An 18,110-nucleotide genomic window follows, 5' to 3' on the forward strand; every position below is an offset into this window, starting at 1 on the left:
GTTATTATGCATTTCCCCCCCTGAAACCTTTGACTGATGTTTACATCAGTGTATACAGTATGTACCAAGAACGTGTGTGTATTGCATAAGCTTTTTTGTTTTTGTTGAAAAAAATGATAAACAATTGTAATAACTAATTCTTCATTCAAGCTAAGTATTTAATAGTTCCAGCATTTACAATGTAAACAATGTACTACTTCTAATTGCAATGACTGTAGTTAACACTTCAGTTGTTTTATGCTTAAAAATGTAATTTAAAAAAGTTGTAGCTATAGCAATGAGCCACAAAGCAGAAAAAAACCTTTAACTTAGAAAACACAAGATGATGCAGTGTTATGGTTTTGCTTTTCTCTTAAGTAAATTATACTTAATACTGTAAAGAAGGCACAAGTGAAAACAGGACTGCTAAACATGTAGGATGTTCAATATTGGCCACTTTAAATCCTGCTTAGTCATGTTTGTGCTTTTGTGTCCCTCCATTGGCTGATGAATGGAACAACACTTTGAAGTGCTAAAAATATCTGCTGCCTGAACAGCCTTTCTAAACAGAGATGCCTCAACTCTCCTTATACAGCATTAAAAACCATAAGTGAATCTGGATTCATTCCAAGATACAAATTCAAGCAACAGCCAGTGGTTATCGCGGTCTTTAATTTACATAGATATACAGTTAAATTGACAAAAAACAAAAAAGATATTGCATTATGATTCTACAGGTCCTTGTTGTTGCGTACACTTACTGCAGGACCGACAAATGATTGGTGACATCAGATGAATGGTTGCAGGAGACTGTGGCTTTGATGTCCTCTTTCCTTGTGAAGTAGACCCGGCATAGCGAGCCGTAGATAAAAATGAACCGTTCTTATGATTTATCTTCATACTTCATCAACAAATGGTGTATTCAACAGCTGTCCACAGGAGGCCATGGTTTTCTTGCCATCCACAAATTTCTGCGCAGCCTGTCAAGTGAAGGTCATAGGGAAGGCTTTAATTTAATGGTGAATTACATCTCAAACCAACTCTATTTAATTAAGTAATACAAGTGGTTCCATTATTTCACCATTCTGCTTTTATCGGTAGTGCAATTTTTGTGTTTTTCTTATGTCAATTTTTCTCAATAAATACATGTTAAAATGATTTCCTTTCATGTTTTAAATTCAAGGTAAGATCTCATGACACCTTCTGTTTATTTTCTATAAGTAATATGTTTTTGGAAAACAAATCTAAACTCAATGATTCACTCTTGACAAACAGCATCATCCCATCTACAGTAGAGACTCTCACCTTGACCACATCGTCATGGGTGACACCATCTATCGCCTGGAGAATGGCGTCAGGGAGCTGGTACGCTGCAGTGGTCAGAGCCTGAGCACCGATCTCCTCCATCAGACCCTCAGCGCTCTCTATTGACATCAGGTACTCTGCCTTTACCTGGTTCCTATGCAGAGAAGGCAATCATATTATTTTGGTGCACAGAATGCTTCACCTTTCTTCTGTCTAACATTACTGAGTGAACTCACTTTGCTCTGGTGACGTCCTCCTCTGATACATTCCCCTCTGCCACACCGCTCACCTGAGCAACGGCAGCTTTGATCACCTACACAGAGCACGGCAACAAGCGGCAGTTTAGAGAAATGTAGACTCAGGCATCAATGCACCTTTAAGATGGGTTCATTCTTTGAATGAGTGAATCCGGCAATCACCTCTCCTGCAGAGTCTGCTTGTGCAATGGTATAGACGCCAAACAGGCCGGAGTCGGAGTACGAGGCATTGAAAGCTGTAGCCTGAAAGAGAGCACATTTATAACTCATGCGAACACTGTACAACTAAAAACAAACACCACCAAATAACATCCTCTCCTTTTTAACTTACATCAAATGGCTGTGTGGTGGCTTTGGCAATACCCTGGCTCAGCTTGCTGGTGATGTTGGAGCCCCTCTTAATATGTGGCCCAGCTCCCAGGATCCTCTGCAGCACGGTGAAGGCATTAGCCTCTGCGCTACCGGTCACACCACCCTCGCTGGTAATCAGGGCGTGGACCAGGTCATCAGTGTTCTGCACCCGCAGCTCACCTGCACACAAACAATAGCATCATGACAATGTCGCAGTGGTAAATCTAAAAGTGTGTAGTGTCCTATTTAGCAGAAGTTTTACCTCCGCGATACACAGCCTTAGCCCCAGGCGCTCCCGCCCCGCCGCGCTCAATCGGGAGTCCCTCGCCCATCTGCCTCAGGACAGAGTGCTTCACACCTGCACGCAGAAATACGACAAACGTTAACAAGCAAATTAAGTGGGACAGAGCACCAAGACAAACTGGAAAACACTGTACATTCCCAGGATAGAAACATCCATAAAAGCATGATGTGTAACCACTTCAGGAATGCTGACACGTGCAGCGTTTGCTAGCGGGTGTGTTTTACTTATCTCATATTCAAATAAGCTACAGTTGCAACTCTGTTGGCCTATTGTAATGTTTCTACCCCTGTGTTTGGGCTGAGGCTAAATTACATTTGAGGAGTGTTAAACTCAGCTGTGACGCTCACCTAGTCCAACAAGAGCCATTCTCCCAGTGGTGAAATTGTCCGCAACAAATGAATGCAGCTACAAGCGGGCGATAAGGAGGAGAAAAGTGTGTCAGAGCTTGTAAAAAATAAGCTAGGAAAAAAAGGTAAAAACAGATATTCATATTCTTTAACAACTAAGAGTCATACCTGTGCAGAAGAGACACGGCCGACCATGTAGTCCGGGCAGTACAAAGAGTTGGAGAGGGCATTTTTGAACGCTGCTTCATGCAACTTCTCGATAACACCTGTGGGAGAAAGTAGAAAACGGTCCGAATTTAACATTGAGAATTACATTGTGAAATCTCCATTCAGTTTTCCGTTTCATGTGACAAATGTCTTCTCACCTCCCCTCCCCTCCCCTCTTTCTCCCTAAAAAACATTGTATCAAGTTTATCTCTATTTTCTAACATCTTTAATTTGTATCGACCTGCAACTTTTAGCGCCCTGTGTTTTGTTTCCTCCAACATTTAGAGGCCAAATTTTGCCAGTAATGAATGGACTAGTTTATAAGAAAATGGCTTTTCAAGATTCAAATATCGGCTTAATTGTCAAATGCCATATAGCTACAGCGGCAGGCGTATGACCATGAAAATCCAAAGTTCCAGGCACCTCTGAACATACAATGAAACATTAGACATAAAAGGTCAAATAAAGTAAATAGTAAAAAGTAAAATAGTGCAATAAAGTGGTGCATAAGACATAACTGTGCAAGTAAAGATAGGAATTCAAATGTGTACGCGTGACATATAATAAAGACATGGAATAATTACTCGAATGGAGTGGCACGGAGTAAGTGCGTTACCGTTTAACAGATTTTTTCTGATAGCCACGAACTAACGTCATATGCGTATAATTGCTCTCCTTCAATTCTACATAATGACAGACTGAGTCCTTCACCACAAAGAGATAGCAGAATGTTCAGAGCTGAACTGTTGGTACCGACCTATCTGAGGACACTGCTGAGCCAGAGCCTTGTCGATCTTCACTCTGGACGTCAGTTCGGACACCTCCCACGGCCGAAAGTCCTGAGCTGCGATCACGTTGACAAGATACTCAAATAACGAATCCCTGCACACACGGATACAGTCATGTTAACACTTACTGAGGCATCAACGTGGGAGTAGAACAGCATTAAAGGATTGACAGAAAGAAAGCAGCACTTACAGGTGATCTCTCATGCATCCTGCCGTGTAGATGGTGGTCTCCCTTGATGATGTCACACTGCAGGTAAACAGGTGACAACACAGTTGTATCAATGTGTTGGGCTATAAGCTGACACAGGTATTTATTTTAAGACTGTGAGTGTGTGCATGTGCAGAGAGGACCGTCACTGACCTCAGGCTGCCCCCCAGGGACTCCAAACCGCGACAAATCTTGAAGGCAGACGCACCCTTAGTGGTCTAAAACACAACACAGATAACTTTTTACAGCATGTACGTGATACACAGGTTAAGATATAACAGTCCTAGGGCTGAGACACCTCTTATCAAAGTTAATTTGCTTAGTAGAGGTACACAGTTAGCAGCTACACAAGACACAATCACAACTTACCAGGTTTGCTGCCAGTCGCAGGACATGGGAGACGCCCTGGTTCTCCACAGTCTCATAGCGACTCCCAGCTTTCACAAACACACCGACACTGGACAGTGGGGAGTTGTTCTCAAGCGAAGCTATCACCAGGCCGTTGGGAAGTTTAGACACCTGAAGCAGCAACAACAATTCTTACTGGAAACTTGCAATCAAACAAGGTCCAGCCTGATTGTAGCCTGAAACAGCTTTTGGTTTTTATACAGGAGCAGTGCCTACCTCGACATTTTGGGGAGGGAGAGGTTTAGCTAAGGACGGCAGAGCGAGGGGTTCAGTGAGAGCAGAACTCCTCCTGGCAGCTGCATAGCAACGTTTCTGTAGGAAGAAGAGACACCAAAGTTAACACAAGCTACTTTTATCTTTTCTTTTTGTTTGACTTGAACTAAACTGTGTTTTCCAGTTAAATGGGTAAAGACTCAACATAAGGATTAAGTCGGTCAATTGTCTGGAGCTGGTATGTTTCTCTAAACTGGGGCGATATCTACTATTAGATATAAACTGACTATGGATAGGATCCCCTCTTCAGGCAATCTGAACTAACCCTTTAGCCCACGAAGAGTAACGTGACCTCTAATGTTACCCAACAGCAGCTGTCACGTATCAAACTCTGATTCAAGTACATGATATGAGGGCTTAGGAAATACATTTGTGTTTCCCTGCCCCTTTGAAGCTAATCTAAGGGTTCAGCTCAGATCACTAAAAACAGATATCAACTTCATTGTCAGCATAACACAAAAAATATTGTACAATACTGAAATAAATAAGGATCTTGTCCATTTATGATACAAACAACAAAAACCTTCTGAGTGCCTCTGGGAGTGAATATGTTTTGCATCTATACATGAAAGAACTCAACATAAGACTTGTATTAATCCACCAAATTAATAATTAAGTGTATGCACTATATGAGGATAATTATACTTTTTTTATTGCACATTGTCAAAGTCAGGATAAACATTGTGTTTTTTTTATGTCTATCAAATGTAATATTTCATTCCATGTGCATGTTTGCAGACATTTGATATTCAACTTGTTATGAGTTCATATATACTTAAAATAATGCTCCATGTAGTCTCTGATAAACCATTAGTGTACTACATTTATTCTTTGTGTTTGGGTGTTGTGTTGTTATAATAATTGTTATTTAAGTAGTAAAATGTGGCCAAAGATAATATACAAAGCTTCAAAGTTCTGGACAATAGTATTGGGTACAAATAAGAAATGATAGATTCCACCTCTAGCTTGTCATGCACTGACAGCCTGTCATAAAGTAGAGCTGGTACGTCCGAGTAATGTTAGGTTGTCCCGAAATAACCCCTGTGACTTTACTAACGTTACATTATAAACACAAATAACAATACGTGTTCCGTGTACACAAAGCCTGGGCCGTAAAATATATGGATGTCACTCAGCTATGACCATATTAAGGGGTGTTTTGCGCTTTGAGACACCTCCAACTAAATATTTGGGAAAACGTTAACTGGTTTCTGACATGACCTTCAGGTTGCAGGAAGCTAACCAAAAACAAGCTAAACAGCTATAAGTATTAAATTAACAGTTTTACTTTAGTTCAACGTGGCTCTCTGTACATTTGAATGATTGCGAGGTGTGATAATGAAACCATGAAAACAAGCCTAACCAAAGATAAACCTGCATTAGCTATAGCCACCTAGCAAGCTGACTAGCCAGCAGGCTAACTGAGGCTTAATTCCCCTTCAGAGCAACTCCAGATTCACAATAAGTTTACCGCCTGGTGGTTACACAACTAATATCAAACTGAGAAAAACGAGACTCACGGGGATATTGTGGAGGGATCGGATTCCTCTCATGACTCCGGTCTCCTTCACCCGGTACAGAGAGACAGATATGGCGGCGGGCTGACGTATTACCCAGAATCCCCGGCAGCGAGCAGACGATCAGAGATAAAGGGCTTCAAGATAAACTCCTGCAAGAGTTTCAAAGTTATCAAAACTATTATAAACTTAAATAACTTGATAGCATACCTAAACATATTTATGCTAAGATTTGTTCCTTCATCATGTCTATTTTATGACGGAATCCCATTACTGCCAAGATGATATATGAAATGAATAGTGTGTATCTTATGAAGTTTGAACAATAAAAGCCAAATCATGTCGTTTTGGTTTTTTTTACTTTTGAGGCTAAATATGGAAAAATGTTCTTAATAAAAACGAAGCCTTTTTATTATTATTTCTTTACTTGATAGTGGAAATGTTCCACTGGCTCCATTTAAATATACAAATTTGAAAAACGTAGTTTAAGGCCTTTTCTGTAATAGCAACAAAAAAAAACAGCACTCGCAGTAATTAATTAAAACTATTTATTTGAACCCACTCCATTTAAAGTCACTGAAATCCATCAAACACATTACAAAAATATATCAACTTATTACATGTAGACCATGAGTCAGAACTTACAAAGCATTACTTACGAAAACACTGCTCACGTATAGACAACTTTTTCACAGGTGACCTTCAGACATATTCACAGGACTCCCTGGCCCATACAGTAGAGAATCTTTTGAGGGAGTGAAATGTTTATTTTATTTTCTAAATATCTTTCTCACAGCTAGTCACACCCCAATAAATAAGTCCCATGATTATAACAATACAAAAATACACAACATTGGCTTTTCACAGATTTGAGGTGTTCGGACATCAAAAAGTACCGTAAACATACATCATACAGAGAGCCAGTTGAGACTCCAGACTCAATCGTCAATCAGTTACTTGAGATCCATGTACCATATGTGTATTGTCACCACGGCAAAAGATGGGACACAAGTGTAACTCATTCCACAAGTAGACGCCGATCAAAACCTGACTACTCTTTGTCACCGGTAACAGCTCAATCAGCGCTGTGCCAGATCCCGGCATCCCATCTCAGTCAGCTGTGAGCTCCACAGCTCTGAGCTTTGCAGGGCACTGTCCCCTAATGAGGGTGCAATGAACAACCACGAAATATTTTCTCAATCGCTCAAATGTCGTTTGGCGTCCCGGGTAAGCAGCACATGTGGATGTCCTTCCTGAGCTGGAGAGACACACAGCTGAGCCAGCTGCGACTGGTGGGCATCTCCCCGACGATCTCCCATGTGTCCGTCTCGTCACAGTACCTCTCGATCGTGTCGTGATATCTGCATGTACAGGGGAATGAGCATTAGGAGTAGAAAGGCTAGAAATCTTGTCATTTCGATATTAATGCACAGGAACTAAATTGAAAAAATAAGCCACTTTACATTCCTCTCAACATTTAAACTACACGTGAACACAGCGAGAAGTAAATTCAGACTTCAAACACAATTCATTAATTTTTTTTAAAAGATACATTTAAAAACAACTTGGGAAAAATATCTTACTGGGATTATTTTGACTGATATTATGTTACGCGTCATGATGATGGAAGAACATTTTAAATGATCGCGCTGTAATGTTTTTCTTGAAATCTTGATCTTTCTTAAAACAAAGAATTTTGCAGCATTAAAATTACAAAATGCTTGAAAATAAAATGGTATTTTGGTACATATTTGCCTTTGGAAAATATTGTGCTTCGTCGGATTTGGATATTTCACTAGCCCATCTTGAGATTCGATTATCATCAACTGTTTAGCCCCAATTCATTGTCAAATCCTGGACTCCTGCAGAAGTTCCTGCTGGGATCAGACGACATTATATTGACAGGCAACTTTCCATAATGTCGCAGATGAGCCGCTCACCTGTCCCAGCCCTCTTCTCCTCCCAGGACGTAGATCTTTCCATCCACCACAGCCGCACCAGGCCGGTACCGTCGTTCTTTCATGGGGGCGCACATGGTCCACTTGTTTGTCTTAGGATTGTAACACTCCACCTTGTCTGTGTTCTCTGTCGAGGCGTGCCATCCACCTGTGAGAATAAAGTGATTGTCATTGTTCGATTTCATTTTATGAAAGTTGTTTCTGGGTGCCATAAAAGATTATTTTTCTTGAGTTAATGCCCATTTCTGATTGTTTAAAAATCTCACCCAAACAAACATGAACAAATGTAACCTGACAAAAAAGAGAAAAACAGAATCTGGGCTGAAAATGTCTTGCCACCGTTAATGATTAAAAAAAATTACGAATGTCTTTTCGACCCCTCTAAAGTGCTTTACATACTACATGCCATTCACCCCAGTCACACACATTCATACACCAATGCCATCAGGAGCAAATCGGGGTTAGGTATCTTGCCCAAGGATACATCGACATGTTGACTGCTAGGGGCTGGGATCAAACCCACAACCTTCTGGTTGAAAGACAACTGCACCAACTCGCAGCCAAAGCTCATATTTCATCACCACACACTTTGTACTTTGCTTAGTGCTGCGAGTCATCTCACACATGATATTTTTGTTCCTAAAAAATATATAATTTTATACAAGTACATCAGATTTAAACGGTGGCCAACATGGGCATAACATGTTTGTGTGTTGACATTTAAAAATAACTTCTATTAGAGCACATTTATACAAAAACTTGCTCCGCTGTTACAATGACAGGTACATGAGAACATTCCTGCCCACTGCAATAACTCTGTACAATAATACCCCTCTGGCTGTCAGAAAACTCACTGCTGCCTCTCTGTAAACTGGACTTAACATGCACTCCTTCACACTTAACATTGTACATTTACACTATATTATTATTGTCTTTTTGTACATTTGTATATTTCATTCATTTTTTAGTTCTAATTATTTGTATTTGTTTTGCTTCTCTTTGTGTTTCGCTGCTGCAACGCAAAAATGTCAGAGTTTGGGATAAATAAAGTACTTCTGATTCTGATTTGATCAAAATTGTATTGTCTATTCAGTGTTGCAATCCCACTTAACTATGCCCTGAGGCCTAATGGTTGGGAATAGCTGCTGTTAAGTGTGTTACATACCTATAACATATATCTTTCCTTTGAGTGTGCAAGCAGCTGAACCAGAACGGGCGATCTGCATGGGGGCAACCTCGGTCCACACAGCACGTTTAGGGTTGTACACCTGAGCGAGGTCTGTGCCGTCCCCATCCTCTAGAACTGCTCCACCTACCACGACAGGGTGACACAAGGACAAGTGAGAAAAGTGCTAATATTTTAGTGAAAAAGCACAACCTCAGGAAAAATGTGCATGTGCTTAGCCTCTGTTTCCCACCAGTAACATAGAGCAGTCCGTCCAGGGCCACCACAGCGGGACTCGTGACGGCCATCTTCACAGACTCCGTGAACTGCCAGGAGTTGGTGTGAGGGTTGTAGCACTCCACAGAGTCCAGGCGGGAGCGCCCCTCCCACCCTCCCACTGCATACACAAAGCCATCCAGCATCACCAGGCCTGAGGCGAAGATTAAACAAGTCAGTAATCACATTTTATATAAACATGACAGATATTTACCCTGTTGGAGTTAACTTAAATAAGAGCTGTGGAAACAAAACTTATGTGTGTAGCCACTTCCTGAGACACACATAACAGTCTTCTCACGTTACACTAGTGAGACTGACAGGCTGAAGGGGCGGGGATGTCTTTGAGAGTGGTGAGGTACATAGGGAGGGGGTTTATTTTATGTGACGTGTTAAATGAGTTCTTAATTTCAACATTGGTATGTATGTAGATGTTTGGATGGCTCTTTTACAACTGAAAATGAATATTCTATAATACAGAGACAGTAAAAAAGAGCAGCTACTGGTTACTTATTCAAATGGAAAGGTTAACCAATTATAATCTTGCAGCTAAAACTTGGCTATAACCAAAAAACCTTCTTTCTTTGAAATAAAAAAAAAATATTAGCCAACCGAGATTTTTAATCTTTATAGAGTACCGCAAATGAGTCAGAGTGACTGAAAGGCATAATCAGGGCCTATGTGTTGTTGTAGTGAGAGTGCCTCACCTAACTCAGAGCGAGCAACATTCATGGGAGCCATCTCCATCCAGGAGTCGAAGCAGGGGTCGTAGCGCCACATCTCCCTGCTGGCTGAGCCGTCAGGAAACTCTCCTCCTGCCAAATACAGAGTGGAGTCTGCAGAGGAGGAGAGGAGGAGACTTGTTACTTTCTAGTGAGAGGACCACAATATGGAGTTTCATTGTAGAGTTTTTATATTAATCTCACCGGACACGACAAGCCCGTGTTTGCTCACAGCGAAGGGCAGGCAGGCCAGATTCTTCCACTGATTGGTCAGAGGATCAAAGCTCTCCACGCTGCGCAGCACCACCTTGTCGTCCTCCCCGCCAACTGTCACTATCACTTCTGCTGTCCCTGTTGCCATGGTAACAGTAGTAGAAGAAAACAGAGGCGTGAGCCGCTTGCCTTTGGATAAGCTTAATCTGTTTGGTGGATTCATTTCTCAGTCCATAGAACACCTTCACAGTTTCTACATATTCGGTGCAAAAGTTGTTATGATACGCCCAAACACAAAAACATTTGCTTTAATAAAATACTGCAAATAATTACATTTGAGAAGCTGGAACCTGTGAATTTTTGGCATCTTTGCTTAAAACATGACTTGATAAATCATAGTTTCCAATAAACCTTGATTAACCGATCGATAAATCTACTATTCGTGTCCTCTCTAAAAAGTGTGTGAGCTACAAGCAGGTGTAAAAGCTTTCAAATATCACATAATAATCCCACCACCGCTGGAAAACCCCCCAAAATAAAAATAGCTTGTTGAGTTTGGCTAAACTATTTACTGGAAATGCAGAAAACAAGTATCAATAAGATTCAAAGTATGTCACAGTCACTCAGAATAATTTAAATGTGATGTTTTTTCCAAGAATAATCTATATCTTATCTAACAGATGGGTTACCTGTGGACCTGCGTGGTCTCGCTCTGGGACAGTAGAGCTCTCCACGGCGGTCCTTCAGCAGCAGGTAGTCCTTGGCCTCGGAGATGAGCTTCTGGCATGCGTGGTTCTCCTTCACCACATCCAGAGACTCAATCACATCGTGCAGGTAGTAAGGGCTGATGAGAGGCAGGCGAATGTGTTCAAGGACCTTTGAGGGAGGAATAGAAAAAGAGAACTCTCTAATGAACTTTCAACCAAGAAAAGAAGTACAACACACAAAGGAAAAGAAGGCAACAATAACAACAGAGAGGGTTCTGCAGAGGTGGCATGTCATCCTTAATTTACGAAAGTCATAAAGACTAACAGCTGCTCAGCACTTTGACGCACCTTATAAGGCGATGCATACTGCTCAATACTCTACTTGCAGGTTATCCATGAACAATAAAACAATAGAACTGCGAGCATTATGCAGTCATTCCTCTATCTGAGGTCATGTAAACTGACCTTTTCAAAGCTCTGTTTTCGAGTGGTACATTTGTTCAACCAGGACATAGCGGCCTCAAACACCAGCTCCTCTTTAGGCACATTGAGATAATCACTGGCAATGATTTCAGTCAGTTTGTCCACGCACAGAGATAGGAACTCTTCCTAGTGGGGGAAAAAGAAAAAAAGAGACATGAAAAAAAAGAGGTCTTTATCTGATTTGTAAACCGATAAAATATCCATGGGAGTTAACAATTATTTTCCCCAGTAAATCATGTAAATGTGTTACAATTAGTGAAGAAATGTCCCTCACAATTTCTTAGTCTGTAACTTTGCCCTGATTGCTTGTTAAGTCTGCCCATCAATGCAAAACCTAAAGAAAATCTAATTCCAACAAGCAGTAGAATTCTATGCAGATTTATTGTTTTAAACGTGTCTTTTAATTCCAGTTTAGGATTTTTGACTAAGTTGCTGGTGCTCAATTTAATCATTTTATAGTGAAAAACAATTCAGTAAAATTATAATTTATTACATTTTACAGTTTTTTAAAAGTTTTTTTTGAACAAGGAACGCAAACCTGATGCTGCCTCACATGTTAAAGAATGCCCCCATTCACTTCCATACATGCTTATTAACTAAACACGGCAGATACCCAAGGCCCAGGTATCAGCATCTAGACTGCAGAGGTTGGATCAGTGTTCTCACCTGCTGAGAAACGCTGCTGAATTGCTCATGAATGTATTCCATGCTGCGTTTCTCCAACACTTTACAAGAATGGGCTTCAGCGAAGCAGTGAATCCCCACACAGTTCATCTCGTCCATCTGACGCTCCATAAAGCGACAACAGGCCTCTCGAACGGCCATCACGTCCAACAGGTTGGCTGCTGCCAGCAGCGCCTGGAACAAATGTTGATGTTTTGAAACACAGATTCTTTAGAAGATGGGGTACAGTGAAGAAGAAGAAGAAAAAAAAAAGCTCAAACTTCACCTGCACATTTGCTTTAGAAATGTAGACCTCTGAGGTGTAGGCGTAGCTCACCAGCATGCCAATCATCTGAGGCTCAACTCCATTAATGGCAACCCGTTCCTGTTTGGACTCTATCAGGTCAGTGGAAAACATTGCCTGGGGAGATGGAGGAAACACTGAAAAATCTAAACTGTTTACATGAATTTGTAGCTTATGAACATCTGGACTCCTTGAGTTGTTGGTCCAAAGAAATGTGGGCATGTGTATGAAAACTTGACCATTAACATCGAATGACACAAATGTTTTTTAGAGTAATATTGCCAAAGTTAGATGCTAGAACTATTCAGTTTCAGAAGTCCAACATTATGAAACAAGAAATGTGGCAAAAACTATAGTTTGACCATATAAAATCCATTTTGGCCTCTCTTCCATGGTCCCCAGTACAAGAATATGTGGGCTAATAAAGCCATACTGTAAACAAGGTCTCTGCATTTGACCCGTCCTAGTGTTAGACCCACACTAGTGTACGGAGCAGTCATGATGTACAGCGCCCAGGCAGCAGTGTAGGGATTGGTGCCTTCCTCAGGGACACCTCAGTAGCAGTTGGTCTTTCTGGTATTTAATCCTATCGGTTCCCAAGCCAAGTCCATATGGATTTAGCCAACACCACCTTACATCTCCCATCTACTGTAGGTAATACACTGACTACAAGAACCTCATCCAACTACACTTCAAAGAATCCGATCTATCGGTTTTAACGTTTCTTAATGCTTGCTGTATGATGATGCACCTGTGCATGCTTTGCATTCCATGCTTTCTTGGTAATTGTTAAGTCTATTGGGTATCTTTACTTTAAACAAATATTGAGTGATTGATGGAGCGTGTCACTGACATGACTGTGATAAAAGCTGTGTTTACCTGGAAGTAAGAGCTAAAGGAGGCCAGCACAATGCGATGGCAGGGGAACTCCTTGCCTCCGCAGCACAGGGTCACATCACAGAAGGCGTTGTTGAGCCTCAGGCTGTTGAGGCCCTGCAGGACAGTGTTGGGGTGCCTAGCCTCCACAAACAGGTAGTCCTCCTCGCTGCTCACAGAGGCCGGAGGAGCGGCTGCAGCTGTGTCCTCCTGGATCGGGAGGGTGACGTTTATAGTGGACGGAGAGGGCAACCCGGCGTTAACGGCGATTATTTCAGCCATTTCTCACTTTGAGGTGGTTAGTGGAGAGGAAAACAGACAGGACCGTTGGAACACCATGACTGTAAATTCACGTGTTAGATAAAACCGGTAATTTAAAGATTAGCCGGTCATCACTTCTTCTTAGTAAGTTAGTTACTATTTAAAATTGGGCGTACAAGTCGCAGGAGAAGCAACACGACGGAGAGAGGACCTGAGATTGCCTGTTAGTTAGCGGACTAATTAGGCTTAGCAAATCATAGGAGCCGATATCTCTCTGGAGTCATACACTACCCTTCGTTTCAGCAGAATACATATCAGGCACAGACAGGCGATATATAGCATTCAACAGTTATAAAGCACAATACCTGTTAGACATAATCGTGACCACAACAGTACGAGCCCACCCTCTGCAGTCACAGTTTACCATCAAACTGTAACGACAGGTCTTAAAGCCCCTCACCGGAAGTCCCGCCCACAGCTCAAGAGCCATCACCTTCAAGTACTTCCGGCTTCGTTTACGTTCCCAAAGCAATTGTAATGTTTGCAACGATGAACCAAAGTCTTTCTTTACTATTATATGCAAACATCACTTTAAGAACTAGAATGATAATCATACATTGTGTAAAACTCGTCATAATATCAAAACTGAGTGACGTTTTGATTATCTGGTCTTTTTGTGGATTCCATATACGCCTACATAGACGCAACATAACAAAGGTTAACACACATTTAACTACATCAAAAAAAAAAGGACAACCAAACTAATAAACACAAAATAAGTAATACAAACTGTCAAACATTACGGTAGTCCTTAACCATGTGAAAAAGAACAACACAAGTTATGCATATTCTTTTTTTAAACACATAATGCATTTTTCTTTACATTATATTAGTGTTTATTATACATCAAGCAGACATGGAGCTAGCAATATTATACATATGTTTACCCAAATTACCCAACCTAATATGTTTACCATCTATTTGGTTGCAGGTTGGTAATGGGCAGGCCATGTACAGTTGGTTTATCAGATCTTTTTTTCAGAAAAAGATCCCTGGATCAATGACTTTCTGGTACATCTCTGCTTAACCTCTCAAGTTATCAGGTTGGGGCATTTGAACTGTAGAAGCCATCAGCCCAATTATGTAGGCTCTGCACAAACTTTAAAATGTGTATATTATTTTCTTTATTTGTTTGTATTTTTTTCACTTGCAGTTATGTTCATAAAATACTTCATTGGGACCAACTTTTATTCCAATTTGCAATGTAAGTCCTCACGAGGTGACTGTATGATCAAACCTATGTTCCCAAAACCTGAGGAAACAACACCCACAATCAAATGTACAGTATGTATATATTTATCCATCAGATAATATACATTTTGAGACATTGTTTATTATATTTTATTTATTTGTCAATTGTATTTTCAAGTCAAAAATATAAACAACACAAAACAGCACATAAACCATTGTCATTTGTGGAAATAATTCACGAGAAAAATCTGTGGATTTTTATTACAATTTTTTATCTTTGCAGACCAGTTTAATGGATGCTTTTCTTGATATTGTAGATAATTAAACTGTAAAAATTCTGTTTAGAGGGAAAACTTTACTGATCTTTCTTTCTTGTATACAGAAAATCTAACTGTTGGCTCTATTTACAAAAACAAACACTCTCTTAAAGCCTTATATAGGATTAGAATTTACTTTTCATTGTGCTTTTTTCTTTTAGATCACAAGCAGCTGTCTTTCATGGTGCCTGGACTCTCCAGGGCTTTCTTTCTGCGAGCAACAGCTTCCAGGATCTTCTTCCTGGGTCCCAGCTGGATGCGGATGCCTTTAAGATCTTCATCAGAGCAAAGCATCAGTGCCTCCAGGTCTAGGTGCTCTCTGCTGAATGCAAGGGCAAACTCTGGCAAAGAGATGGCAGACAAGAATCCCTCCAAAGGAGAAGTCTCCTCATCTTCATCATCATCCAGTCCCAGGTCTTCCTGATCCCAGGGCAGATCAGCGTCATTTCCCTCAAACCCAGCAGCGTCTTCCTCTGCATCAAACATCTCGTTCTTAACAAGGTAGCCCAAACTTTCATTGTTCCCACTGGGGATTTCCTCTGAATCCAGTCCCATCTTCTTCATGAAAATCAGACCCCCAAGGCCAGGCCGGTTGAAGATGGACTGTTTGACTTCGCGTGGTTCATCGTCATAATAGTCGTCAAAGCGGTCCATGCCTTCGTTGTCTAGCATGCTCTCATCCTGCTCGTTGAAGACATCCAGAAACTCTGGCTGATCAGAGGCTACACTATCTTGTTTCCCGAAAATAACATTCCCATCCCCTCCTGCTCTTTGCAGCGTGCCTTTATCTTTTTTACTGAGCTTCTTCTGGAGTGTGCCTTTAACCCTGGCTGTGACGGACCCAGATTTATCCGCAGCAATCAGCTTGGAGTACTGCTCGTTGATGCCGGACATGGTACCCCCCTCTGAGAACGATGATGCCTTGCGGGCCTCTGAGACAGAGCCAGTATTTCCCACTCTATTTTGCATTTTATCCATCTTGCTCTGGTGTTTCTTCTTCACCTTCTCGCAGAGTTTTATACGCTTCTCTGCTTCTTTGATGGCCTCTTTCTTTAGATTTGCAACCTTCTTTGCATTTTGGTTGGTCTGCTGTGAGGAAGCAGCATCTAGGAAGCGCACGCAGTCCATGCGGTCACGAGAAGCAGCAACGTCCATAGCTGTGTGGGATTCATTGTCCAATGCAAAAAGGTTGACACCGAAGTTGACGAGAAAGCTAAGGATGTGCATGTGGCCATTAGCAGCAGCGTGGTGCAGAGGTGTATTTCCCCAGATGTCGCTCTTGTTGGGGTCTCCTCTGTTTAAAACAAACAAAAAAAGGATTTCTTTTAAAGGAATGATCTGTAACTTTTCTTATATGGTTTGGACAAGAAAGAAGTATACATAAGATAACATCAGTGATATTTAGAGGAGCTGGTAGGCAGATTTTGAACAGAGCAACGCTAGCTTTTTCTATCATTTAACAGTCTTAGGACGCTAAACTAAGTCAGCTAAGAGGCTCCAGCTACAGGTGTCAGACAATCTTCAAGGCTCTCAGCAAGAGACCAAATATACATTTCCTAAACCTTTAAATGAAAGCTAAGATTTAACGTCTTTCATGTAAAACCAAAACTGACAACATATAACTTCATAATACGAAACCAAGCTAAAGTTAATTGGTAAACTATTAAGACTCAAAGTCCTCTAGTGCTGCGCCTCATTGTCACAGCCATAAAAGTATTTATTGCTGTATTCCTGCAATAACGTGTCATAAAAACCAATGACCAAAGTAGAAAAGCTTTAATTATTTCTTGCCACGTAGCAGTGTGAGGTGCGTGTTATACTGAATAGGCTATCTCAGAATCATACTTTTCCAGTAAGAATGCTGTTCTAGATTCAAGCCTGCATTTTGTTATGTTGAACAAATGATTCGGTGGGGGTTGAGGGTACGGATAAAGGGCTCTTTTGTTTCACAGGAGGTTTATGGTTGATTAAACATTTGGCTCAGCTCATGGAAGTGGAATTAAGTTTTAGCTTGTTATATTATAGTCAATGACATGTTAAAAACCAACACATGAAGAAAAAACATAGATGAAGTCCTAAATATGTGATTAGGTGTATACAATTACACATTATTGTAAGTGTATTGGACAAAATGCTAACCTTTTCGCAACAAACATTTGCTGTATATCTTAGTTTAGTTTAAGTGCATAATACATCAAGAATTATTGGAAAGAAATTGCTTCAAATTGTATACATTTCTAAAAATGTAACAATACAGCCAATTTACCAAGCCTTTTCATTGGCCATTAAAGAGATATAGCTTGCGATATAAATACAAAATGATGCCTGGGTGATAGAGAGGAGTGTATCATGCTTACTCTCTGCTACATATGAGCTGAAGAGCATCGACATGTCCGTGGAAAGCAGCCAGTAAAGTGGGAGTCATGCCATCCTCATCCGCAGAGTTCAAGTCCTTCCTCGTGGCCTCCTTCAAGAGGTCCAAGTATCCATCAATCGCTGCTTTGTGGTACCTAGACATCTCTTCACAAGAACAGAAACGCTCCAAACAACTCTCTTTTTCACTTTTCCCCTCACACTCTTGTCAGACAGACACACTGACTAGACTGCACACACTGAGCAAACAAAATGCTCACTGGGCGTCAACGAATCAGCAGATCAGAGCCATAAAACAAAAGCAAAGTCCACTTCACTGCTGTCAGCAGCACAATTATCTACTGCTTGAGATGATAATTAAGGTGTGTTTAAAATGATCCACAGTGTGGTCAAAGCAAAGATTTCCAGTGATATAAATACAGTATAGCTTAAGTAAAATTGTTCTTACAGTAATCATTCACCAAACATAGTTTATATTAATATAATTTATACAACTTAACTTTACATGAACATTTTTTTATACTGAAGTACAATTTTAAATGGAGGACTTTTTCATTATAACCGTTTCCTTTTTTTAGAGTTTTTTTAAACATTGTC

General features: G+C 40.7%; 3 protein-coding genes across 5 annotated transcripts; all 3 read right to left on the bottom strand.

The window, feature by feature from the left end:
- Nucleotides 1-634: 634 nt before the first annotated feature.
- LOC134878706 (cytochrome b-c1 complex subunit 2, mitochondrial) lies at nt 635-6,046 on the bottom strand. Its single transcript, XM_063904901.1, has 14 exons — nt 5,948-6,046; nt 4,371-4,466; nt 4,116-4,265; nt 3,900-3,964; nt 3,729-3,785; nt 3,508-3,632; nt 2,712-2,809; nt 2,544-2,601; nt 2,155-2,250; nt 1,873-2,072; nt 1,704-1,784; nt 1,521-1,597; nt 1,285-1,438; nt 635-959 (listed from the first exon to the last, which is right to left on the bottom strand). The coding sequence occupies exons 1-14, from the start codon at nt 5,978-5,980 to the stop codon at nt 876-878; spliced, it is 1,374 nt and encodes a 457-aa protein (XP_063760971.1). The 5' UTR covers nt 5,981-6,046; the 3' UTR covers nt 635-875.
- A 432-nt stretch (nt 6,047-6,478) lies between these two features.
- Nucleotides 6,479-14,036, bottom strand: si:ch211-256e16.3 (kelch-like protein 20). Of its 3 annotated transcripts, none has more exons than XM_063902972.1 (12): nt 13,938-14,036; nt 13,315-13,599; nt 12,418-12,552; nt 12,135-12,326; nt 11,451-11,594; nt 10,968-11,154; nt 10,270-10,416; nt 10,051-10,179; nt 9,321-9,497; nt 9,068-9,214; nt 7,885-8,050; nt 6,479-7,305 (listed from the first exon to the last, which is right to left on the bottom strand). In XM_063902972.1, exons 2-12 carry the CDS (start codon nt 13,591-13,593, stop codon nt 7,149-7,151), a joined length of 1,860 nt encoding a protein of 619 aa, XP_063759042.1. In that variant the 5' UTR covers nt 13,594-13,599; nt 13,938-14,036; the 3' UTR covers nt 6,479-7,148. The 3 variants fall into 3 exon arrangements, with proteins under 3 accessions (XP_063759042.1, XP_063759043.1, XP_063759044.1); XM_063902973.1 differs by having other exon boundaries at nt 13,315-13,521; nt 13,938-14,032; XM_063902974.1 differs by lacking the exon at nt 13,315-13,599 and having other exon boundaries at nt 13,938-13,988.
- Nucleotides 14,037-14,945: 909 nt separating this feature from the next.
- On the bottom strand, nt 14,946-17,769 carry anks4b (ankyrin repeat and sterile alpha motif domain containing 4B). Its single transcript, XM_063903039.1, has 2 exons — nt 17,498-17,769; nt 14,946-16,434 (listed from the first exon to the last, which is right to left on the bottom strand). The coding sequence occupies exons 1-2, from the start codon at nt 17,656-17,658 to the stop codon at nt 15,303-15,305; spliced, it is 1,293 nt and encodes a 430-aa protein (XP_063759109.1). The 5' UTR covers nt 17,659-17,769; the 3' UTR covers nt 14,946-15,302.
- Nucleotides 17,770-18,110: the final 341 nt, after the last annotated feature.

This window comes from Eleginops maclovinus, chromosome 16 (assembly GCF_036324505.1).
Source record: "Eleginops maclovinus isolate JMC-PN-2008 ecotype Puerto Natales chromosome 16, JC_Emac_rtc_rv5, whole genome shotgun sequence".
Taxonomy (NCBI): Eukaryota; Metazoa; Chordata; class Actinopteri; order Perciformes; family Eleginopidae; genus Eleginops; species Eleginops maclovinus.